General features: G+C 42.0%; 1 protein-coding gene across 1 annotated transcript in view; it reads left to right on the forward strand.

Moving 5' to 3' along the window:
* The window catches only part of LOC145397047 (uncharacterized), a 26,346-nt gene extending 4,240 nt beyond the window's left edge, over positions 1–22,106 (forward strand). Inside the window, exons 2-7 of the mRNA XM_080270262.1 lie at positions 6,162–6,462; positions 15,451–15,668; positions 16,207–16,387; positions 21,216–21,315; positions 21,639–21,768; positions 22,023–22,106. Of these exons, the coding sequence (XP_080126388.1) occupies positions 6,162–6,462; positions 15,451–15,668; positions 16,207–16,387; positions 21,216–21,315; positions 21,639–21,768; positions 22,023–22,106 (1,014 nt within the window). The remainder of the gene's footprint in view (positions 1–6,161; positions 6,463–15,450; positions 15,669–16,206; positions 16,388–21,215; positions 21,316–21,638; positions 21,769–22,022) is intronic.
* The last annotated feature ends 372 nt before the right edge of the window (positions 22,107–22,478 follow it).

Consider the following 22,478-nt stretch of genomic DNA (forward strand, 5'->3'; position numbering starts at 1 on the left):
CATATCGCCGTCATGTATGTAGCCGGAATGAAGCCCATTATCTACGGCCTGACAAACTCCCTGTAAAGAGTACCCGGTACTATTTTCTATCGACAGACTGAGTTAAGCGGTGAGACTCATCTTTCGTGTAAGGAAATCCACCCCGCCTCTGTGTGTGTGTGTGTGTGTGTGTGTGTGTGTGTGTGTGTTGAATTGAGAATCATCTGACTTGTGGAGCATGATATGCGGATTGGTAGGTTGGTAACTGGGTGGGTGGATTGGTTAGTGTAGGCTGGTTGTTTCACAGGCGGACTAGGTGGAGTGAGTGGGCGAAAGGGAGGGAAAGGGTTGTTGGGCTGATTAAGTGGAGTGGAGTGGGGTTCGTGCATTGTTTAAGTGAGGTGGGTGGTGGGGCTACCTGTAGGACAAGGCAAGAGACGGGTTTGTGTCGTCCTACTTTTGAGACATACTGTATTGAGTAAGGTTGTGGATATGTTCGTTGATGGGTGGGTGTGTAGATGGATGAACGGATTGTGGGAAAACAGGCCACTGGGATTAGGTGAATTGAGTTAATGTCCGAGTTGGGAAAATTGGTCCACAGGGGATATTATTTTGGAATCATGCTGAAGTAGGTATATATATCCAGTGAGTTACAACAGGTCCATCGAGCAATACGTCTGTTGGTTAGGAGGTCTGTGTTTCAACTGCACGCATCAGTGGGTGATATAACCACGTCGGATAACAGGTTTATGGGGAAAATAGGTTCATTGTGAAAGATACATCCATGGGTATACGACCATGTAGGAAACCTGCATTCATAGAGGGATTCAAGGTCGACGGAAAAATTGGTCCGTGGGGAGAAAATACATCAATGGGGAAAATTAGTTCGGGGGAAAATAGGTTACGTAGGGAAATAGGCGTCTTTGAAAAAAAAGTCATTAATGAAAATAGGTCCATAGGGGCATACACGTACTGTAAACATACATGGAAATATTTAAAATAAATGAGACCTAAAATATCCAACTTTTAACAGCCACCGTTGCCTGGAATTAGGCTTACCACTGCACAGTGCACACCTTGCACCAAACAACCATTAGCCAGACTCTATTACCACTTCGTCATCCAGTTATTATATTTCATAATTTACCTTCATTTAGCCATTTAAGCATAGGAAGCCAACCGAAACGAAAGGAAAACTCTCTGTTTAACTGTGTTGAGCACCTCATTTCTCCACCTCATTCCTCTAAAATTCACGGGCACCCGCTACTCTCTTTCTCTCTCTCTCTCTCTCTCTCTCTCTCTCTCTCTCTCTCCTGTTAACAAATGAATGCTTCGAACTTGTTCACTGTGTTCGCTGGTTCAGACCTACAGGAAGTCGTGGAGTGGAACCAAATATAAATATTTATCACTTGCTTGGCTCTATACGAGAAACAAGTTATTAAATAATCAGTATGATATATTCGTGTTATCAGAGTCAAACCTTCAAAGTAAATATTACTATTGCTTTATCCATTAGTAGAAGCCCAAAGCTGAAGGAATATTTTTCGACAGAAATGCACCGAAGGCAACTTCTGTGCTCGTGAATGCGACGCTGCCACATACACAGGTTGGCTGGTCGAGGGTGGTTAAGAACTCCTGTCCGCAATAGTACATGTGTCGAGCACTGGTATCTGGGCACATGTTTACCATATTGATTGACCTTCATGTTGTTCACTCCTCCTATGATCTTATCATGTGTGTGCATTGTGAGCGCCCCTATCTATTGCCTAAGAGGCTATTGTGTAAGGAAACTTGTTTAACTCTATTAATCTATCTATTGCAAGACGCCTTAATCCCATACGAGGTGAGCACAAACAAATCGCCTCCACGTCACCCTGTCCCGCGCCATTTCACTGCCCTGCTTCCAACTCACACACCCCTCTCTCATATACCTCTCCACTCCATCCCTCCATCTAATCCTTGGCCTCCCCCTACCTCTCTCCGTCTCCACCTCACACATACACTCTTCTCGTCAGTCTCTCACTCTCCATTCTCTCCACATGGCCAAACCACCTCAGTGTGTTTCTCCTAACGCTTCTCATCACATCCACATCCACGCCACAGCGCTCCTTTATATCCTCATTTGTCAGTCTGTCTCTCCATGTGACTCCACAGGCTCCTCTCAAATAAATCAATTTCATTGCTCTCACTCTTGACTTGTGTCCTTCCAACAACGTCCAAGCTTCGCTTCCATAAGTTAGAGTTGGTATCACAGTACTGTCATGTAGTAACTTTTTCACTTCCATGCTAACTTCCCTGTTTCTTATCACTGCTTTTAAGGAACCAGCTACCTTTCTTCCTTGTTGTACCCTTCCAAGCTCTTCACCCTCCAAACATCCATCCTTACTCATAATACTACCCAAGTACTAAAACGTACTGACATTTTCCACATCCTCCTCATCCAACCTCACTGTACATTCACTGACTTCACTTCTCTCGAAGACCATAACTTTCCTCTTCCCTACATTCACCTTTAGATTCCGTTTCTTACACACTCTTCCAAGCTCATCCAGCAAGCCTTGTAGCTCCCCTTCGTCTTCAATTAACAACACAGTATCATCTGCAAACAACAGTACAGGGAGTTTTCAAACACTGCCCTCTAAGGGCCACTCCAGCATCCACTGCCCTACCTTGTATATCTCTTTTATAACCACAGCCATGTACAGATTAAACAGCCATGGAGACATGACACATCCCTGTTTCAACCCAACCTTCAAACAGAAAAAATCACTCACTTCACTATCCACATGCACTGCAGCCTTAGCATCCTCATACATACTCTTCACAGTATTCGACAACTTCCCCTCTGCTTCGTATATTCTTAATACTTTCCATAATCCTTGTCTATCCACCCTGTCATATGCTTTCTCCAAATCTATGAAGGCTGCATACAACTTCTTTCCCTTCTCCAGAAACATTTTCACTAAAGATCTAAGAATGAATATCTGATGTACACAATCTCTTCCTTTCCTAAACCTCCCTGTTCTTCTCCAGCTAATTTCTTTGTTATTTCCCTAACTCTGTCAATAAGTATGCTACCATATACTTTTTCTATTTCACTAAGAAGACAAAAGCCCCTCCGATTACCACACACTTCTTTTTTCCCCTTTCCCTTTGTAAAAAGGAGTAATTATACCTGACTTCCAATCCTCTGGGACTCTACCTTCCTCCCAGGCCAATCTACACATCTTCCACATCCATTCTACTACCATCTCTCCCCCATGCTTCAGCATATCACCACACACTCCATCCATTCCTGGGGCTTTCTCCATTTTGACTTTCTTCAGTGCTTCCACAACTTACATCCTACTGATTTCTTCCTGTCTTCTTACCTCCCTCTTTCTCCCAGGCATTCCCCAGCCACTTATACTCACATTAATTTCATTCTCTTTGTTCAACAATTCCTTAAAGTGTTCTCTCCATCTGCTCACTTTTTCGCCCTTCTCCATTAGTAATCTACCATTTTTATCTTCCACTCCCCTACTAACTTCATTGCCACCCTGTCTAACTCTACCTCTTTCCAGAACATTTTCTTGCAGTCCCTCCACTTTACACTCAAATTCCTTCCAAAGTCCTCCTCCATTCTCTCCTTACTATCTTTCACAATCTTTTCATCTCTCTCTTTCTTCATACAACTCTCTCTTCCGTCCCTCAACTTCTTCCATGCCCCTATTTCTCATCCATTCATTATATGCTTTCTTCTTTTGTGCCACAGCCAGTCTCATCTCTTCATTCCACCATGCTGTTCCATGCACCCCCGTTTCGTCTTCTCTTCACCCCACACAGCACCTAACATGCTGCACATATTTCTTCTGTGAATATCTTGCACACACCTTCCACGTCCTCCATCTGCTCCAATTCATATTTACCCAATCGTTCCTCCACTTCTCCCTTATATTCTGCCTTTTTCTCATCCTCTTGTAACCTTTCCTCTCTACTTGCATCTACTCCTTCCTCCAGTCCTTCCCTTCTTCTATTTCCCCATTTTACTTGGACCTTGATCCTGACCACCATCAACTGGTGGTCAGAAAGTCCACTCCCCAACCTCCATATGCTCTAGCATCCATTACACATCCTCGCATCCTTTCATCTACACACACATAATCGATTTTTGCCTTCCTTTCATTCACTTCACCACCCACCCTTCTCATCACTCGCTATGCATAATTGTGGATCATTTTGTGCCTGAAGAGGGTATTGGCTATCGCCAACCCCCTCCCGGCACAAATGTCCACTAAAGCACTGCCATTCTCATCTATCTCAGCAGGCACACTCCACTCACCAACTACTCCATCCACCTTCACATTCCCTACTTTACCATTCATATCACCAATCAAAAACAGTCTCTCATTCCTTTCAAACTTTTCCATGCACAATTCTACATTTGTCTAGAACTCTTCTCTTATTCAGCTTGCACGATCTTGCGTTGGCGCATACATGCACACAATCACCCACATTTGTAGTCCACCTTTCAATCTTACCCACACAATATGTAAGCCAACTGATCCATACTCTCATATATTCTCCTTCCATCTGTTACAACAATACACACTCATTCTTTTGTCCTCTCATTCTCACCTACTCCTGCACATATACCCCATCCATACTCCCATTCTCTCACTTTCTCTCCTCCCCATTTAGTGTCAGTAAATCCACATACACCCACTTTCTCACCCTCAAGCACCTGAACAATCTCTCTCTTTCACCTCATCATTTGTACCCCTTACATTCCATGTTGCCATCTGCATCATTTCCTTTGTTAGGTCCTTGGTCGTCATCTTTTTGTCAGTCCTGGTCCAAGGGTTTTTGTTCATATTTTTAGTTAACTGTTTTCCGAGAAGGGGCACTAACCCTCCGCCAACCCACATGCTATCAGGTAGGGAACACGTATCGGTTGGTTATAAGGTTACCACCCAGCATTGAAAATGCTTTTGTTAGCCATTCGATGTAAAAGCTACCCTGAAAACAGAGTACCACTACACTAAGTGGGTCGATGATGGGTGCTCCCACCTACCACACAATCATGAATTGCCAGTCAGTGTCCTTACTGTCTAACATTAGTGTGCAGGCACACACACACACACACACACACACACACACACACACACATACACACACACACACCGCTCGCTGGTGCAGTGGTAACGTTCCCGCTTGCCAACTGGTGGACGGGAGTTCGCGCCTTGCTCAGGTTGCGAAAAGTTTCACTGACGAAGTGGGTGGTTACTGTCCCCCTTGAGCAAGGGGACGGGTGTGTGCAGAAGGTCACAGCCTTGCCCTTAGATCGGACTATATGAGCTCTCAGCTCCCTTCCGGGAGGGTAAAAGCTGACCATCACGACCATCAAGTGATCCTGACCGACCCGGTGAATTACACACACACACACATGGGTGTGCAGGCACTCAAATGCACATGCAGGCATTCATACACACACGCACGTGTGCCCTGGAGTTCTAAAGGTCCCAGGTTGAAATCACACTGGGGCAGGGAACAGTTTAAGGATTTGAATTTCATAAGAATCAGCCTTTACTGATCTACCAAAAGCCCCTCCAACATGTCGTAAAAATACCCCCTCTAATACCAAGACACCAGTCCTGTATGAGACAGCCCTAGCATGTATTCAATATGGACGGTGGGTGTTAGCGCCGAAGTGGTGACATGTAGAGGTGTGCAGTATGTAGGATTACTGAGCCTTGAAAGCAGGCTGTGAAGCCTAGGCCCAGCATCAGACACATAAAAAAAAAAAAAATTCTTTTCCTGTCATTAACATTGCAGATACGATTATGTGACCCCTGCTGACAGAGCGTGGGGAGTGGAACAGCCTGATGGATCTTGGACTGGCATGATCGGAATGTCAGTGCGGGAAGTAGGTCCATTGACATCCTTTCATCAATATGTATCAGATGTGAATCAAAACACTGTATTTTCTGTATATTTTGCCATTAAATCAATTCATTGAAGGTCAGCTTCATGGTAATAGAGATGCAAACACAGTCTGAAAGAAGGACAGGTAGATAACACGACCAGCACAAAACAAACAATCATCATACACTGATATAAAGAAAGGCAGTTTGGAAGGTATGTGTGATTTTGAGGTACCTGAGAGCATTGCACTTCATATACTAATTATCTCTTCATTTCAGGAAGTGGACATTAGCCTTGGCCTCTTTGACATCACTGCTGCAAGAGCCAAGGTAGTGGACTTCACCTTCCCAGTCAACATTATGTACCACAGGATGATCGTGGGTCGTGGCAAGCCTGAGGTGAACCCCTGGAGCTTCCTACTACCCCTGGGTCCTCGTGTTTGGGCACCACTTCTGACGACTTTGTTCGGGGTCCTTGCAGTAATGACAATATTTCCCTCCTGTCTACAAATCCAGGCTTGTCATCATACAGGGCTAGTGGTGAAGGCATCCAGCTTTGTTCGAGTGCTGTTACAACAAGGTAAGACCTCCAGCTTGTCCTATATGTTATGATGGAAGTCATCACTTTAACCCCTCCGTGGCTGCCGGCGTCGAATGACGTTTAGCTGATAAATGGCCGCCGGCGTCATTTGAGCGCAGCCTATAAAAAACTGCAAAAATTTTGGGAAGTGAACGAACGTTCTGAACGTCTTCACACAGACCTACACTACACTCTCATACACCTCATTGAACAGTTCAGAGCCTGCTGCTGTGATAAGTGGATTTTTGATTTTTCCGCTCCTGGCCATGCCTAAACAAGCACAACTACACCCATTATCTCGACCCAGGCAGAACATATCATCTTTGTCCTCTCTTGCAAAACACACACAACCACCTGTTTACGATTATGAAGTAATACAGGCACATACAGAAAAGACATGATAAGTGAAAAATACATTTTTTTATAGATATCTTTACCTGTTTGCTCAGGTTTGCTGTAATGGTTTGGATCATTTGATCCAGTGCAACTCGTAGAAAACTGTGAAAACCCTCGGGAAGTGAACGAAAATCTGGGACATGAGAGTGACCTTGACTTCACCCTCTCACATATCATCTGTCAGTTCACCACCTGCTGTCGTGACGAGTGGATGTACGACTTTTTCGCTCGTGGCCATGCCTAAAAACACATAGTTACACCCATTATCTCGACCCAGACAGAAAATACAATCTTTTTCCTCCCTTGCAAAACACACACAACCACCCTGTTTACGAGACAGCAATATATGTTGCGAAAATAACAAGGTAAAATGAGAAAGATGAACGTAAAATGATAGAGAAAGATGAACATTACCGAAAATATACGTTTTCCCCCGTCTGTAAACATATTTCTTTCTGCTTTGTATCTGTAATCATAATAATTAGACTTATTCTTAGGTCTGAAACTGCATTTCGATTCTATTTTTAGCCATGCTCGTGGTGCGGGAGCTCGAAGTTGTGATTCAACTTCCGCATTGCCAATCGGATCTGACCCTCCACTTTCAATCCTGTGGCAGAGCCTAGCCTCGGAGGACGTGCAATTTTCTCATTTAGGACTGAAAATTCAACTCTTTTGCTCCCTTTTCCAAGCACGAGCACAACGATAACTTAAAAAATAACTCGAAACTACCATAAACATATTTTATATCAAAAAGGTGAAAAAGTATTTACATCATATTTTTTTCCAGCCATTCCTATCAGAGTATGTACTGAAATCATTCGATATCATCATATCTCGTATATGCACAACATTTCAGCACCATTCGCATTGTTTTGGGAGGTAACAAAAAAAATAACAACACCTGCCCAGTTGCGTTGCGGCAGTCCCGTGGGTGGCGATATCAGTTCCCGATAATTCTGCAACTTCCACGCTCCATTGCAAGCCACAAAATGCATCTTGGAAGCTGGGATTTGCACTGTTAGGTGCATCTGAACTTTCTCTTCAAGATGGCAAGAAAAAAAAAAACAATTTTCGAAACTTCAAAAAATGGCTCCGGAGTCGGCCTGGCATGCACTGAATTCCGGGCCTTCGGCCACGGAAGGGTTAAGGGTAGTATTGCCATCCTACCACCATGTGTGGTCGTACAGTTATTTTGGACTCTTGATCATGGCATCTAATTGCATTTGCTCGATCCCTTGTAATAAAGTCTTAACCCCCTTGCGCACCATAAGTTTCGAACAAGGTTTGTTTCCACACACAGAACCAAAACCTTGTTCAGGCTGGCTCAGCTTGCGTGGCAAGGGAAAAGTTTCTATGGCCAAGTTTAGCCTCGAAAAGTGCTTATAGTGTTATAAATCGCTTCCCTTCATCTTTATTCACGGTTATACTATAAGAAAAAAAACATAAAAGATGAATAAATGTACAGAAATGAAGCCTGAATAAACCTTATTTACGTGAAAACTAGCTTCTCATAATTTCCCAACATCACAGTGAAAAATTTTTCCCATGATGTGCAGTTGCCAAGGACATGCCTATATGCAGAAGTTTATGATGTTTCATCTGTGCAAGTTTCATGTTGATACGTCCAATAGCTTTCGAGGAAATCGAAAAAACTATGAAAATCGCCTAAGAACGTCTGATTTGTTTATTATTTCATATGTTGTTTGTGACACTGTAACAAACATATATGTAAATTCTCTCCATTTTTGTAGCCCAAAGGTTAATGGAGCCTGGCATTCTGCCAGGACTGACGATGCTGGTCTAGAGTGCGAGCTGTTTGCAGGATCGTTTAACCCCTAAAACGCGGGGCGTCGCATTTGCGACGCTCGCCAAAAAGGACATAACGGCAGATCGTCGCATTTGCGATTCGAGTGAATTTTGAATAACCGCGGGCAAGCAGGTTCAAGCTGGTATTGTCTACCAGTACCGCCACGCTTTAGCTACTATTAGCACACTTGACCTTCGTACCATTGACCTCCATTGTTGCCAAGTATCTTTTTTTTTACCCACCCACGCACCGCGGCCCGGCCACCCTCGCCGTGATATATGGCAGTGCGTGGGCTGCTCAGAAATGTCAATCTGTGCCTTCCTCTCGCAAGCACTTTATGCTAATTGGAAACGCTTGTTTCCCCAGTTGTCACACTAGCTTTTTTTCACGCAGTTTGCCCCTGTTTAGCGTCAGTTTACCGCAGGCTTTCAAGGTGACATCATGTCGAATTCTAGCTCTTCCGAGTCAGTGCCTTCAAGCCCTCCGAAAAAGGGCTTTGTGACCTCTACCCCGTCAAAACCCTTACTAGGGAGTGGAAAGGGCCTGAGTGAGTCTGCTATAGGCCTAGAATTACTGAAAGCCTCTATGGACTACGGTAGTGACGTTGCGGTGTTGTTGAGCCTTGCTGAATCAGACACTTTATCAAGTGCTGAGTCTGAGGTGCAGGAAGAGACAATTGCTGTGCCTAGCACCTCGTCAGGCAAGGCTCCAGTGCAGAAGGGAGTGGCGTATGGCAAGGGGGCCAAGAGGAAGCGAAGTGGTAACCCCGGTTCCCAGCCATTGTTCTCCTCAGGCCGGCCATTGTCCCCAACCTCAGGCCACGCCGCCGCCATACCGCCTCGCATCCCCAGCCCCATTCTCTTGTCATCTTTGTCTGCTGTGCTTTCTCCTGAGTCATCGGAGTCTCCACCACCTCGGAAGGGAAGTAGGCAGTCTGGTATTCGTAGAGGTTTCCGTAGGCCCCGTGTTCGTGCTGGCATGAGTAGGAAAGTGTCTCCTAGTGCTAAAATTAGTGGTAAGGTTTATCGCACTAGGCAGCTCACCACCCAGCCTACCTTCTCCCAGTCTCCCCACCACCACCACCATCACCGCACAGGCCCAACCTAGCTCACCCGCTGCCACACGGCCTGCCTCACCCACTGCCTCACCGTCTGCCTCACCCACTGCCACACGGCCTGCCTCACCCCCCGCCGCACCCACCCACTCCCAGCCTAGGCAGGGCACTCTGGACGCCTTCGTGTGGTCTGAGGGCTCTGATTTTGTGCCAGAGGATCTGCCCTTTGATTCCACTGGGTGTGGGATCCAGGCTGACTTCCCTGTCCCTGAGGGTGGTGAATGCTTGTACTACTTGTTGGCCTTCCTGGATGACGAAGTCATGGAGCAGATTTGTACCAAGACGAACAGGAACGAAGGACAATGTGCTGCAGTTCGTCAAGGTGAAGGTGCAATGCCATCCAAGTCGCGGATGGCAGCATGGGTTTCTGTGACGATCCGGGAACTATTTGAATTCATCGGCTTGATGCTTCTGATGCCACATAACTGGAAGCACAAGCTCGAGGAGTACTGGAGTGCTGACGATCTTTGCCCCACACCCATCTTCAACAAGTACATGACTCGGGATCGTTTCAGGCAACTCATGACGTACCTTCACTTTGCCAACAACGATGAGCCTTCCCAGACTGACCCCCTATGGAAAGTGAGGGAAATCCTGAACATGATCAAGGACAAGTTTATGACGTTCCTTCAGCCCTTCAAGAAAGTAGTGATCGACGAGTCCTTGGTTTTGTTCAGGGGCCGTCTTCGGTTCGTGCAGTATATTCCAAGCAAATGCCACTGCTTTGGAATAAAGTTTTTCGTGCTGTGCGACTGCAAGACGGGGTTCATCCTAGACTTCGTTATCTACACCGCCAGCAATGTGGACTTGGACAAGACTGACCTCCTTGGATTCTCTGGCTCTGTGGTGAAAGTGCTTCTGGAAAAGTACTTTGGCGGGAATCATGTCCTGTATACGGACAATTATTATACAGCACCCAAACTCGTCAAGTACCTTTCAGAGCACGGCGTCGGATCCTGTGGCACTGTCAGGAGCAATAGGGCACACTACCCTGCCTTCCCCGAGGCTGAAAGATCAAAGCAGGGAGACGTGCACCTGAAGAAATCCAACAAGATTTTGGTGATACGGTGGCACGATAAGAGAATCGTCAATGTGCTCACCACAGTTCACAAGGGGGAAATGCAAGCCACAGGGAAGGTCGACAGAAGGACTGGCGATCCTGTGATGAAGCTTGATGCTGTAATTGACTACAACGTCAATATGCGGCTGGTGGACAAGTCCAATATGATGATCGGAGAGATTGACTGCCTGAGGAGGAACCGTCGCTGGTACAGGAAGGTGTTCTTGCACTTGCTGGATATGTGCATGCTGAACGCCTTCATCCTGTATAAGATCAAGAACAGGAAGTCAGCTAACTACTCTCTCAGGCGGTTTTCTAAGACTTGTGTCTACCAGCTGCTTCAGCGTTTTGGGCAGGTACTGCCATCAGGTGCCAGGCGCCACTCATAGACACCTCCAGACCGCCTACAGTGCCAGGACTACCTTCAGCGACACCGCCTGGAGCCACTGCCTAGCACTGCCAAGAGGGGGAAAGCACTGAGGAGGTGCTATGTTTGCAGCCACACAAACCGACAAGAACGAACTTTTAGACGCACCTCCTTGCAGTGCAAAGAGTGTCAGATTCCCCTGTGCGCTTACCCGTGTTTCTTTGACTACCACAGCCTGCGTAGATATTGAAAATAAGGGTGAAAATATGTAAATAATACTGAGAGTGACAGTGATACTAGTGTTTAGTTTTCTTGTACGTACTGATAGTGACAGTCAGTTGAGTGTAAATTAGTGTATGTAGTTGTAAAAGCACTGACAGTGACAGTGATTTCAGTATAAATTATTGTACATTGTAATAATATAAGTATTGTGAGTGACAGTCACTCCAGTGTAAGAAGTTGAAAGCATATTTTAGTATTCTATGTTATGACAGTGACAGTTTGGTGTGTAGAAAATATTATTTTTATAAGTAATGACAGTGACACTATGATGAATTAGGCACTAAACTGACAGCGAGAGTGAAAGTGAGCGATAGAAATGAAGTGCGACCGGCCGACAGGAGCCAGAATAAAGTGACTGGCGTAAGGCAGAATAAAATCGCTCCGCGGTGGTCTTTCTCATTCCCGCTTCACAATACTGGCAGTGACAGTGATTTTTATGGCCGTAATAGTGACGTGCAAGCCTTTGGGAAGTACTATGAAGGAAAATAATGTAGTATACGTGTTTTTAGCTGTGAAAAGGGAAATGTTTGTTCAGTGACGGGAAGACCGCCGCCGCGCTGCATGTCGGCCGTACGTTCCGTTGATTGTAGCTTTATTTTCAGTGCTTATTGTACAAATACGGATTCCAAACTACCTGTACGTTGTAGTATAAAGTGTGCTGTGACAGACTGAGGCTGTGGTAGAGGGGAAACCGGGTTGCTGGAGGTGTGAAAGTGAAGATTTTGTTACCCAACTTTGCAAGTCTCCACAAGTCCATGGGTAGTCCACGAAGGCTCAACACCTATCTCAGGAGAAAGCTGAATGTAAGTACTATCTGCCATAAAAATTATAATGTTCTAGGGTTAATCTCTGATTTTTGGCAAATATTTTCCTACAGGTACTCAGACCGCGATACAACCCCGCCACGGAGGGGGGGGGGGGGATCGGCTGTTGATGGCCGCGCTTTAGGGGTTAATCTCACGCAACTGGTAAAGCAACCAACCAGAATACCAGATAATCCAGACCATAATGCCCATCTTTTGGATCTGTTCCTGACAAATAATCCAGATCAGCACAGGATAGAGGTATTGTCTCCACTTGGATCCTCTGACCACAATCTCATCAAAGCCTCATTACTTAGCCCTCTCAAACCTCCCCATTCTGAACCTGTCAGGGTGACCCAATGGCACTTTGATAGGGCAAACTGGGATGAATTTAAAAATTATCCTGCTGACATTCCCTGGCAGTCTTTCTTCACTAGTGATGTCAATTATACCCAGTCCCACATTTGCGATTTAATACTAGCTGCTATGGATTTATTCATACCAAGTCAGCAATTCACTAAAAGATCTAACTCTCCAAAATGGTTTGATAGCAACTGTGCCAGAGCAACAGCTCAAAAGTCTTCAGCTTATAACTATTACTTGAAATAAAAAACATCTGAATCACTCTCTCAATTTAAAATTGCTAGAAACCATGCAAAAGCTGTAATAAATCTTGCTAAATCAAACTTTCTCCAAAACCAAGCATCAAAACTACTTAACAACCCTAATGACAATAGAATATTCTGGTCAACTCTCAATTCTTTCAATAGTAACTTTAACAAGTCATCGTCCATTCCCCCACTAAAATCTCCAGATGGCAACATTACAAATGATCCACGGGGGAAAGCTGATATCTTTGCCAGTACATTTGCCAGAAATTCTACCTTAGAGGAAGCCAGCCAGAATGTCCCAGCACTCGAACTTGCCTCTCCCGACATTGTTCCACTTAAGATACAGACAAGGTACGTGAAATCTATCCTAGACAATTTACCTACCAACAAAGCTCCAGGCCCAGACGGAATCCTGCCAATTGTTTTGAAAAAGTGTTCCCCAGAACTTACCTCTGTTCTTGCAAAATTATTCAGACTATGCATACGTACTTCTTCATTCCCTAATTCGTGGAATGAAGCCGATATCCACCCAATTCCAAAGAAAGGAAGTTCCTCTGACCCCTCTGATTACAGACCAATAGCTGTCACAGCTTCTCTTGGTAAGGTTTTTGAAACTGTAATTAATAAGCACATAGTTAAACATCTTGAATCCAACAACTTAATTAGTGAATAGACAATATGGTTATCACCATGAAAGATCCACCATTGACATACTCAATCTCCTAACTCATATCACCCATCAATCAGTTGACCTACATGGTGAAACTCATGTAGTAGCCCTGGATATTTCTAAAGCTTTCGACAGAGTGTGGCACCGTTCCCTGTTGTCCAAACTCCCTTGCTATGGACTAACTCTTTTGTTCCTTTGATTTCCCCATATCTCAGCAATAGAAAAATAAGAGTAAAAGTAGATGATGTATATTCCACTTTCCACTCAGTTAACACCGGCATGCCGCAGGGATCAGTTCTGGCACCAACCCTGTTCCTCATTCATATTAATGATCTCTTATCTGTCACAATCCCATCCATTCATATGGAGATGACTCAACACTTCATAGTTCATTCACACTCAGACATCCATTTGCAAAGTCTGATATCTCTAACTCTTACCTCAGTACAGCCATCTCTTTAAATCAAGACTTATCCACGATTAGTGAATGGGGACAAAACAACCTTGTCTCATTTAATGCTAGTAAAACAAAATATATACAATTTACTAATAGGCAGGTATTGCCAGAATCGTATATTACCTTCAATGCTACAAATATTCCCATTTCCAAAAGTATTGAAATTCTTGGCGTCTCGCTTAACAGTGCCCTTGGCTGGACCTCTCATGTCAGATCACTCGCTAAAACCGCCTCAAAGAAACATAGATTATTGTACAGAGTCCGTAACTTCTTCACTGACGAGCAGTTAGTTATAATTTATAAGAGTCATGTGCACTCTCAGCTTGAATACTGCTCACCGTTGTGGAGCGGATATGGAGAGGTTGCATTAAAACAAGTAGACAAAACTCAGAATAAAGCTGTTAGAATTATTAATAACTCTGCTATTACTAATAAACTACCTCCCCTACAATGTTGCTTCCCTTGCGTTATTTTACAGATACTTCTACAGCAAATGCTCAGACGAAGTTGCGTCCATGGTGTCACCTCTCCATGCCTTCCCTTGTGCTACACGGGCAGCTGGCAGCGCTCATGACTGGAATGTCACTCAGCCATACTGCAGAACTTTTGTCTATCAGAATTCTTTCATTCCCAGAACTGCATCTCTCTGGAACTCGCTTCCCCAGAGTTGTTTCTCTCCAGACTTCAACCTACTGCTGTTCAAGTCTAACTGTTACAGATATTTTATGAACAGCGGACACCAGTAATCTGGTGCATGGATTTTTTTTTTTTTTATTCATTTGTTTTTCCTTCCTCTGTTCTGTAAATATATATATATATATATATATATATATATATATATATATTAGCGAGAATGAGAGAAATCCCTCATGAAAGCACTCTCGAGATGGCTTTGTAGGTAATATTGGTAGCTGTATTCACACTGTATGGATTACAAAGAAACTACTCATTCAGCTGCAAAGTACCATAATGCGTTACTACTTAGCAGCATAGCAGGATAAAACTTCTGACAAAATTTGTAATTAAACACCCATAAGAGAAAAATTTCCACTTGCGCTTCCTAAGCTGCGATATCATTTGTTTAAATAATAATAACATCACGTTGGTGTGTCTCATGCTGACTGTTAACAGCTGAAGTACATGACAACTAATATACATACATATATTACCAAGTTTCATTAGGTTCTTCATTTACCATTCATGACAAACCTGCATTCTAAGGAAAGTTGTCGCTGAAGGCAATGTAGGAAGGGTACATGAGAGCAAAAGAATATTTTGATGCATATAAGGATAAAAAATAATCATATTAAGTATGATTACAAAAACAGATAGGAAACAAGATACCACATATGAAAACTATCAGAGTGCAGTAATAACTCAGTAATACTTTAATTTGGAATAAATTCATATGCTTATTTCAGATGTCAGCCCTGTCAGGACATGGTGGGTATGGGAGCGTGTGGTGTTGGGTGTGTGGATGCTGACAACTGTGGTGCTGACACGTAGCTATACAGGCAACCTGGTGTCCCTCCTGGCCGTCAGATACATCCCAATGCCCATACAGTCTCTCAGGGACGTGGTGGATAACCCTATTACATTTTTAGTGCATCAGGGAACTAGTCAGGCTTACATTATTCAGGTTGGTATTTACCTCATAATGGCAAGTATAGTAGCACATAAAGTCATTGGACATTGATTTATCACTTGTCTCTCTCAATCAACGGACCTACTGTGACTAAGGCCTGGCTCGTACATATTCTAAGGTAAATTGTCTGATCATGTAGGTCACGATAAACATAGGAAATTACCATAATCTGTATCACTAAGTCATGTTCTGGGCAAGCCATTTCTCAATACCAGACTTATTGCAGGGGACTGTGAGAAGCCATATGACACCAACGCAAACAGATTATACGGGTTATTCTTCCAGTTTTAATATAAACATAAACTGTCGAAGAATTTATGTCACAGTATATCTGGTTCTGGGGTAATTGTTGAAAGGCTATATAAATCACACTTTAAGACATTCATTCCATTACTTCCAGACGGTTAATATTGGTGCAATCGGCGACATAAATACACGAGCGAGCACTTTACGTTAAAATATGTCCAGTTCTAACCTAGTAAAGGTGGGCCCCATAAATACAGCCTTTAAGACAGTCATTTGCTACCTGCAGACGGCTGAGAGTGGCGTTTTACGAGACATTAGTAATCTGCAGAAAGAAGGTAGATTTCAAACCTTCGACGCCTCTGAGCTGACGAAGAACCTGGATGTGAAAGTGAGGAGGGGGGACCACACCCTAATATACGTGGAAGAGGTAACCATGATGTTGATGGCACAGGACTTCTCAGTGACAGGTGCGAGAAAGAGAGAGAGAGAGAGAGAGAGATTGATTGTGTGTGTGTGTGTGTGTGTGTGTGTGTGTTCTTGCCTAAATTTATCTTTACAGGAATGAGTCAACCTCGTACTGTTCTGTGTCTTAAATCATTATTATCATACATATCCTTAAATTAATGAATTGTTTTGGCACACACTATTTCATTCGGTTGTGCATTCCACTGATCAATTGCCTTATTTGGGAAACTAAATTTCCTTACGTCTTTATTGCCTCTCTTTTTGTGCACTTTCTTGCAGTGTCCTCTTGCTGATGCATCCCCATAGGTTATGTAATCATTTATGTCTATTTTCTCCTTCCCTGATATGCATTTATAGAGCATAATCATGCCTCCTCTTTTCCTTCTCTCCTGTAGTGTAGGCAGAATCAGTTTATCTAGTCTTCCTTCGCAGCTTAGATCCCTTAAGCTTGGTACCCATCTTGCAGCGGCCCTTTGAACTTTGTCAATCTTATCTATGTGTTTTTTGAGATTAGGACTCCAGACTTCTGACACATACTCCAGGGTTGGTCTGATGAATGATATTATTATCTTTCTTAGCATGTCTTCATTTATGTATGTGAATGCTATTCTCATATTTGCAAGCAGTGTATAGATGTTGCGCACCTTCTCACTGATGTGGTCAGCCGGAGGTAGTCTGTTATTGATAATCTCACCTAGGTCCTTCTCTTTTTCTGATGTGTGTAGGGTTTTACTTCCTAACTTATAATCCCTATCAGGTGTTTTTCCACTTTTATCAAACTTGATTACATGACACTTGTCCACATTGAATTCCATTTGCCATGTATTGTTCCATACGTGAAGTTTATTTAATTCTTCTTGAAGCTCTGCTCAAGAGACTGTTAGTAATTCTCCTTCGTATTTTTGCATCATCAACAAACATATTTAGATAGCTTTCAATTGCAGTGTTACTGTCCGTATCATTTATATACACTAAAAACATAATTGGTGCCAGCACTGAGCCCTGTGGAACTCTGCTAGTCACTTCCCTCCATGATCAGTAATTTCCCCTTAGTACTGTTCTCATTTCTCATTTTTTGAGAAAATCTTGCATCCAACAGTACAGCTTGCCTCGGATTCATCCTTGATGGTACAGTTTCCATACAAGTCTTTGGTGCTGTACTTTTGTCAAATGCTTTCTTAAAATCTAAATAGGTACTGTCCACCCATCCTTCTCAGTTCTGTAATGTTTCTGTTACTCTATCATAGTAGCTTAACAAATTTGGAACACATGATTTTCACTTTCTGAAACCAAACTGTCTTTCTGTTATCATATTGTGTTCTTTTAGATTATTTACCCAAACTTTTCTTATTGGCTTTCCTAATACCTTGCGTACAACACTGGTCAGTGATACTGGTCGGTAGTTGTGTGGATTTTGTCTATTCCCTTTCTTGAATAAGGGAACAATGTTTGCTTTCTTCCAAATATCAAGTAGTTTACCTTGTCCCAAGGATTTCTTGAAAATTAAAGATAATGGTTTACCTAACTCCTTTGCACATTCTTCCAGCACCCAACATGAAATTTCATCAGGACCATTTCCTTTTCCTTTGTCTAATTTACTTAACTCCTCCTGTATTTCTTTGTCTGATATTTGTATATCCGGTAGTATGTGTGAGCATGCACGTTCCATATAATCCCTCTCAAAATTATTTTCTTATGTAAAAACTGATTGGAAATTCTTATTTAGTGCTCATAAATATCCTTCTCTTGTGTGTAGTTGATCCCCTCATCTGTAATGGATTGTATTTTATCTTTAACTTTGGTTTTGCTTCGGATGTAGCTGTAAAATAACTTCGATTGATCACAGCTTTTATTTATGATATCTTCCTCAAACTGTTTTTGGCCTTCTTTCCTTATTCTTGTATAATCGTTTCTTGCCTGTTTATAGTTGATATATGCCATTTCACTATTGTGTCTTCTGTATCTGTTCCACAACAAATCTCCTTTTTCTTTTGATTTTTTACATTCTGTATTAAACCACTTCTTTATTTTCTTTTCTGCTTCTTTGTGCTGTGGGATGTACTTCTGGACTCCTATTTCATAAAGTTCACAGAATCTTCTATATATAACATTTAAATCTTGTCCTCTAACCTTTTTTTCCCAATCTGTTTTCTTAGAAGTATTTCTTTAGGTCATGATAGTTGCCCTTTTTGTAGTTAAGGATTTTTTTGTAACTTTCATTACTGTTAACTGTCTGTATGTCATATGCAATCCTGAAGTTGTAATTTAATACTACGTGGTCACTTTTGCCAAATGGAGGGTGATTCTTTAAACTGTCAATATCATTTTCTTGCCTAGTAAATATAAGATCTAGTACTGATGGTATGTCAAGTCCACTTTTTCTGGTGCTTTCTTTTACTTGTTGCGTTAGGAAAAACTCCTGCACAAGGTCCAGGAGCTTTTGGTCCCAACAGCTTTCCTGGCTTTTTATATCTAGACTATTCCAATTTATATTTGTATTGAAATTTCCAGTTAGTATACTGTAATTCTTTCAGATTTCTCCTCCATTCTATGCAGTAATGTTCTTAAACTTTGAATTGTTTTCTCTGCCAGGTCTTCAAATTCGCCTTTTCCCCAGATGTTTGATCTGGGTGGCATGTATAAATTTGCCACAATTACTTTCCCTTCAGATGCACTTATCTCTACTGCAATCATTTCTACCTGTGAGGGTACCTCTAGTTCTATTTCCCTGACTTGCAGATTTTTCTTTGGTAATATTATAATTCCTCCTTTTCTTTAAGTTCCTATCTCCTCTCCATATATTGTATTCCTCTACGTTTAGTGTATCGTTTGATATCCTTGGTGTTAATTTTGTTTCAGTTAGGCAAACATTACGTGGTTCCTTTTCTTTGATATAATCATTCATCTCTAGTAATTTAGATACTATTCCATCTACATTAGAGTACATCAACTTAATCATCTTGTTTACATACTTGTCATGACTTGGGTCTACTATCTTTCTCCTTTTTATTCTCTCCTGTTTATGTACCACTTTCGTACCTGCAATCCAATTACTTTGTAAAAAAAAAAAAAAAAAAAGTGTTCTCTTCCTCTGATCTTCCCTCATTCATTGTTCTTGCCTCCTCCCACTTTTTTTTTTTAGTAATCCAAGTTCCTCTTGAGTTAGGCATTTATTTATCCACACATTTTTGAAGTCCATTTTCTCCATAAGTTTATTTGCATTTTTCAGTATTTCCTCCACAGTGTTTACACTCTGGAAGGTTACTTTCAGAGGCCTTGATTTATTTCTCTCATATTTCCCTAGCCTTTTGTGTTCCTCTTTGTGTTTATTGCAGATTTCCTGTGACACTTCCTTCAATATGTTCATTACATTTGTCATCAGCTTTTTGTGTCTCAAAATCTTGTTTTTTTTTATTTCTTCCTCCTCTATACCAATGATTACTTTAGATTTGTTGAAGTCTGCTGAATCTTTGACCAATTTTGGATTCTTTTGGATTACTTTCTTCTCTTCCTTTTTAAAGTTTTTTCTTCAACTCTTGTTTCTAAGTCTTTCTTTACTTTCACCATTTCAGCATATGTGGTTTCCACATCATTTTTGTAGCTTTGCATTGCTTCATTTACCTGGGTTATCTTCTCAGTATCATTGCTATGATCTGTCAGAGTGCTTGCCTGCCTTATTGTCTCTGTATCTTTTCTGAACTCTTCCATAATACTCTCATGGTTGACAACTGTGCTTGCCATTTCACTATTGTTGTGTCTTTCTTATTAATCTCCTTTACTAAAGTTTCATTTTCTTCTGCATGTGCAACTGCTTTATAATTTCATCTATTTCACTTTGAAATGCCTTCTCTCATCTTTATACTCGTTCCACCAGCTTATTCTCCATTTCCACCACTTCCTGGTAGAAATCATCTCCTTGCTTTCTACCTTTGTCCCTTTTCTTAACTCCTTCCAAGGTTGATTTCCTAAAGATGGTGGTCATCTTCAGGTACTAACAGAAAGCTTCTACTTACAGTTTTGCATTCCTCTACGTCACAGACTGAACAGTCAACACTGAAGCAGCTGATTTGCTCGTTTTGGCACTGCTGCCTACTTCGTTGTATTGTGTTATTGGAACAACACTTTTACTCAAACTTCCTCTTTTATATTAGAACACTATTTAGTTGGACCTAGTACTCACTCATTTAAAGCTACTTTTTAGGTATAGCCATTTGAGGGCCAAGATTGACCCAGTGCGGAGCGATGCCAGGCATGTCCTCTCACTGTCGCGTCCTCTCACTGTCGCGTCTAGTGTGTATGTGTGTGTGTGTGTATCAATAATTTGCCCTTACACTAACATATCTATATGAGGCGATGGGAGTATCATGTACCTCAGAACACCTATACAATAAACTAGGGACTCACCTAAACTGCAAAATATGGCTCAGCAGTATCAAGAGCAAGCGACAAAAAAAAGGTCAGCTTAACCCTATTGTCCTAGAATGAAAGCATTGCATTTTCTTTTTTAATTATTTTTTGGGAGACGTAAGACAAATTTTAGGTTGACCTTGACCTTGAGATATACTTGTGGTCCCTTGTTCTTTACTATTAAGAAAATGGATCCATATTAAAAGAACTGTAGTCAGCATTATTCCGAGACAATGTTTGGTAGTATCAGTGTCAGTCTGGCTTGACTTTTGTTGACCATGATTTCAATTTTCATCATCCAGTATTTTACGAGAATTTCAATTCATCTATCGTATGACCGCTGACAGATATACCTCAAAGGTCATATAGAGTATTCATGGCAATAATTTTGCCTATATTTAACTATGTTCTTGGTGTCAACAGGAATGTGTGACTTCTATCTAGCACGTGAGAAGTTCCTAAACTCTATGATTGCCATGACGGGGCCCAAAGACAGCCCACTCATCAACGCTGTCAGCCGCAGGTCAGCTATCATTCATCAGTTTTATGTGCTTGATCTGGCAAGTTACTCCTGAGGTGATTAAGATCATTTGACTTTATCATGATTAATATATAATAAATTTATTTGAATGAATAGGTTATCAGTTTCCTATTCTGTTTTTGCCTTAACGTGCCCTAAAATTGCGATCTCTGCTTTTTCAATATGGAATTGTAATTGTTGCTTATCACTAGAATTGTGCGAGTCATGAAGGACTAGTTAAGTGAACAAAGCTACAAAAGGACGAAAATCTGAGCCAAGTTAAGGTGAAAATTTATGGTAACATATTCATAATCACATATTTCAAGGATCATAACAGTGAGAGAAGCAGGTATCTACGACCATTGGATCAACAGCTACACCCCCAACATGACCACCTGCATCAAGCCACCCACAACCATGGCCGTCAGATCTTCACTTAGCCTTTCCAGTCTATGGGTAACTTTCTCACTGTGCTTTCGTGAGCCATACTTTCTACTCATCCATCCATCTATATATCTGTCCGTCGTTCCATCCATCTATCCATCCACTTATCAATCTATCCACGTATCCATCTCTCTCTCTCTCTCTCTCTCTCTCTCTCTCTCTCTCTCTCTCTCTCTCGCTAATCATATATACTATATTATGTGAACCGGTAATACTTGTACTAAATATGTTGCAGTTTCCTAAAAGTATGTTCTCTCACATTGCAGGGAACACTGGTGGTTTACGTGGCTGGCCTGGCAATTAGTTTTCACGTGTTCTGCTTCGAGCTCATCTACTCACACCTCCGGTAATGTGTCCGTGATGAAGGATGTGAGGCTGTTGGAGTGGCAGAGTCGAATCAGTTATCCACCGGCGTTTGGGGTTTCACATTGCAAGTTATTGACCAGGTTGAATACTAGATATTTTGCTGAATAAATTTTAAAAGCTGCGTGATATAGCTCATAAGAAAAGTAAAGAAAACAAAACTTCACTTCAACTCAAGCCTCATTTTTATTTCATTCTTACTATAAAAAAAATAAATAAAACTTTTATTGAGAGAGGAGGAGGATCTGGAATTGGATACATTCTGAAACTCTTGTAAGCTAAGGGAAACAGTCTAGAAATGGCAGATACAAAATAGAAAGGATATCATCGTATTTAACCAGTTTATGTTTCATCCTTGC

This window comes from Coenobita brevimanus, chromosome 40, assembly GCF_032717465.1.
Source record: "Coenobita brevimanus isolate Jiangsu-jjx chromosome 40, ASM3271746v2, whole genome shotgun sequence".
Taxonomy (NCBI): Eukaryota; Metazoa; Arthropoda; class Malacostraca; order Decapoda; family Coenobitidae; genus Coenobita; species Coenobita brevimanus.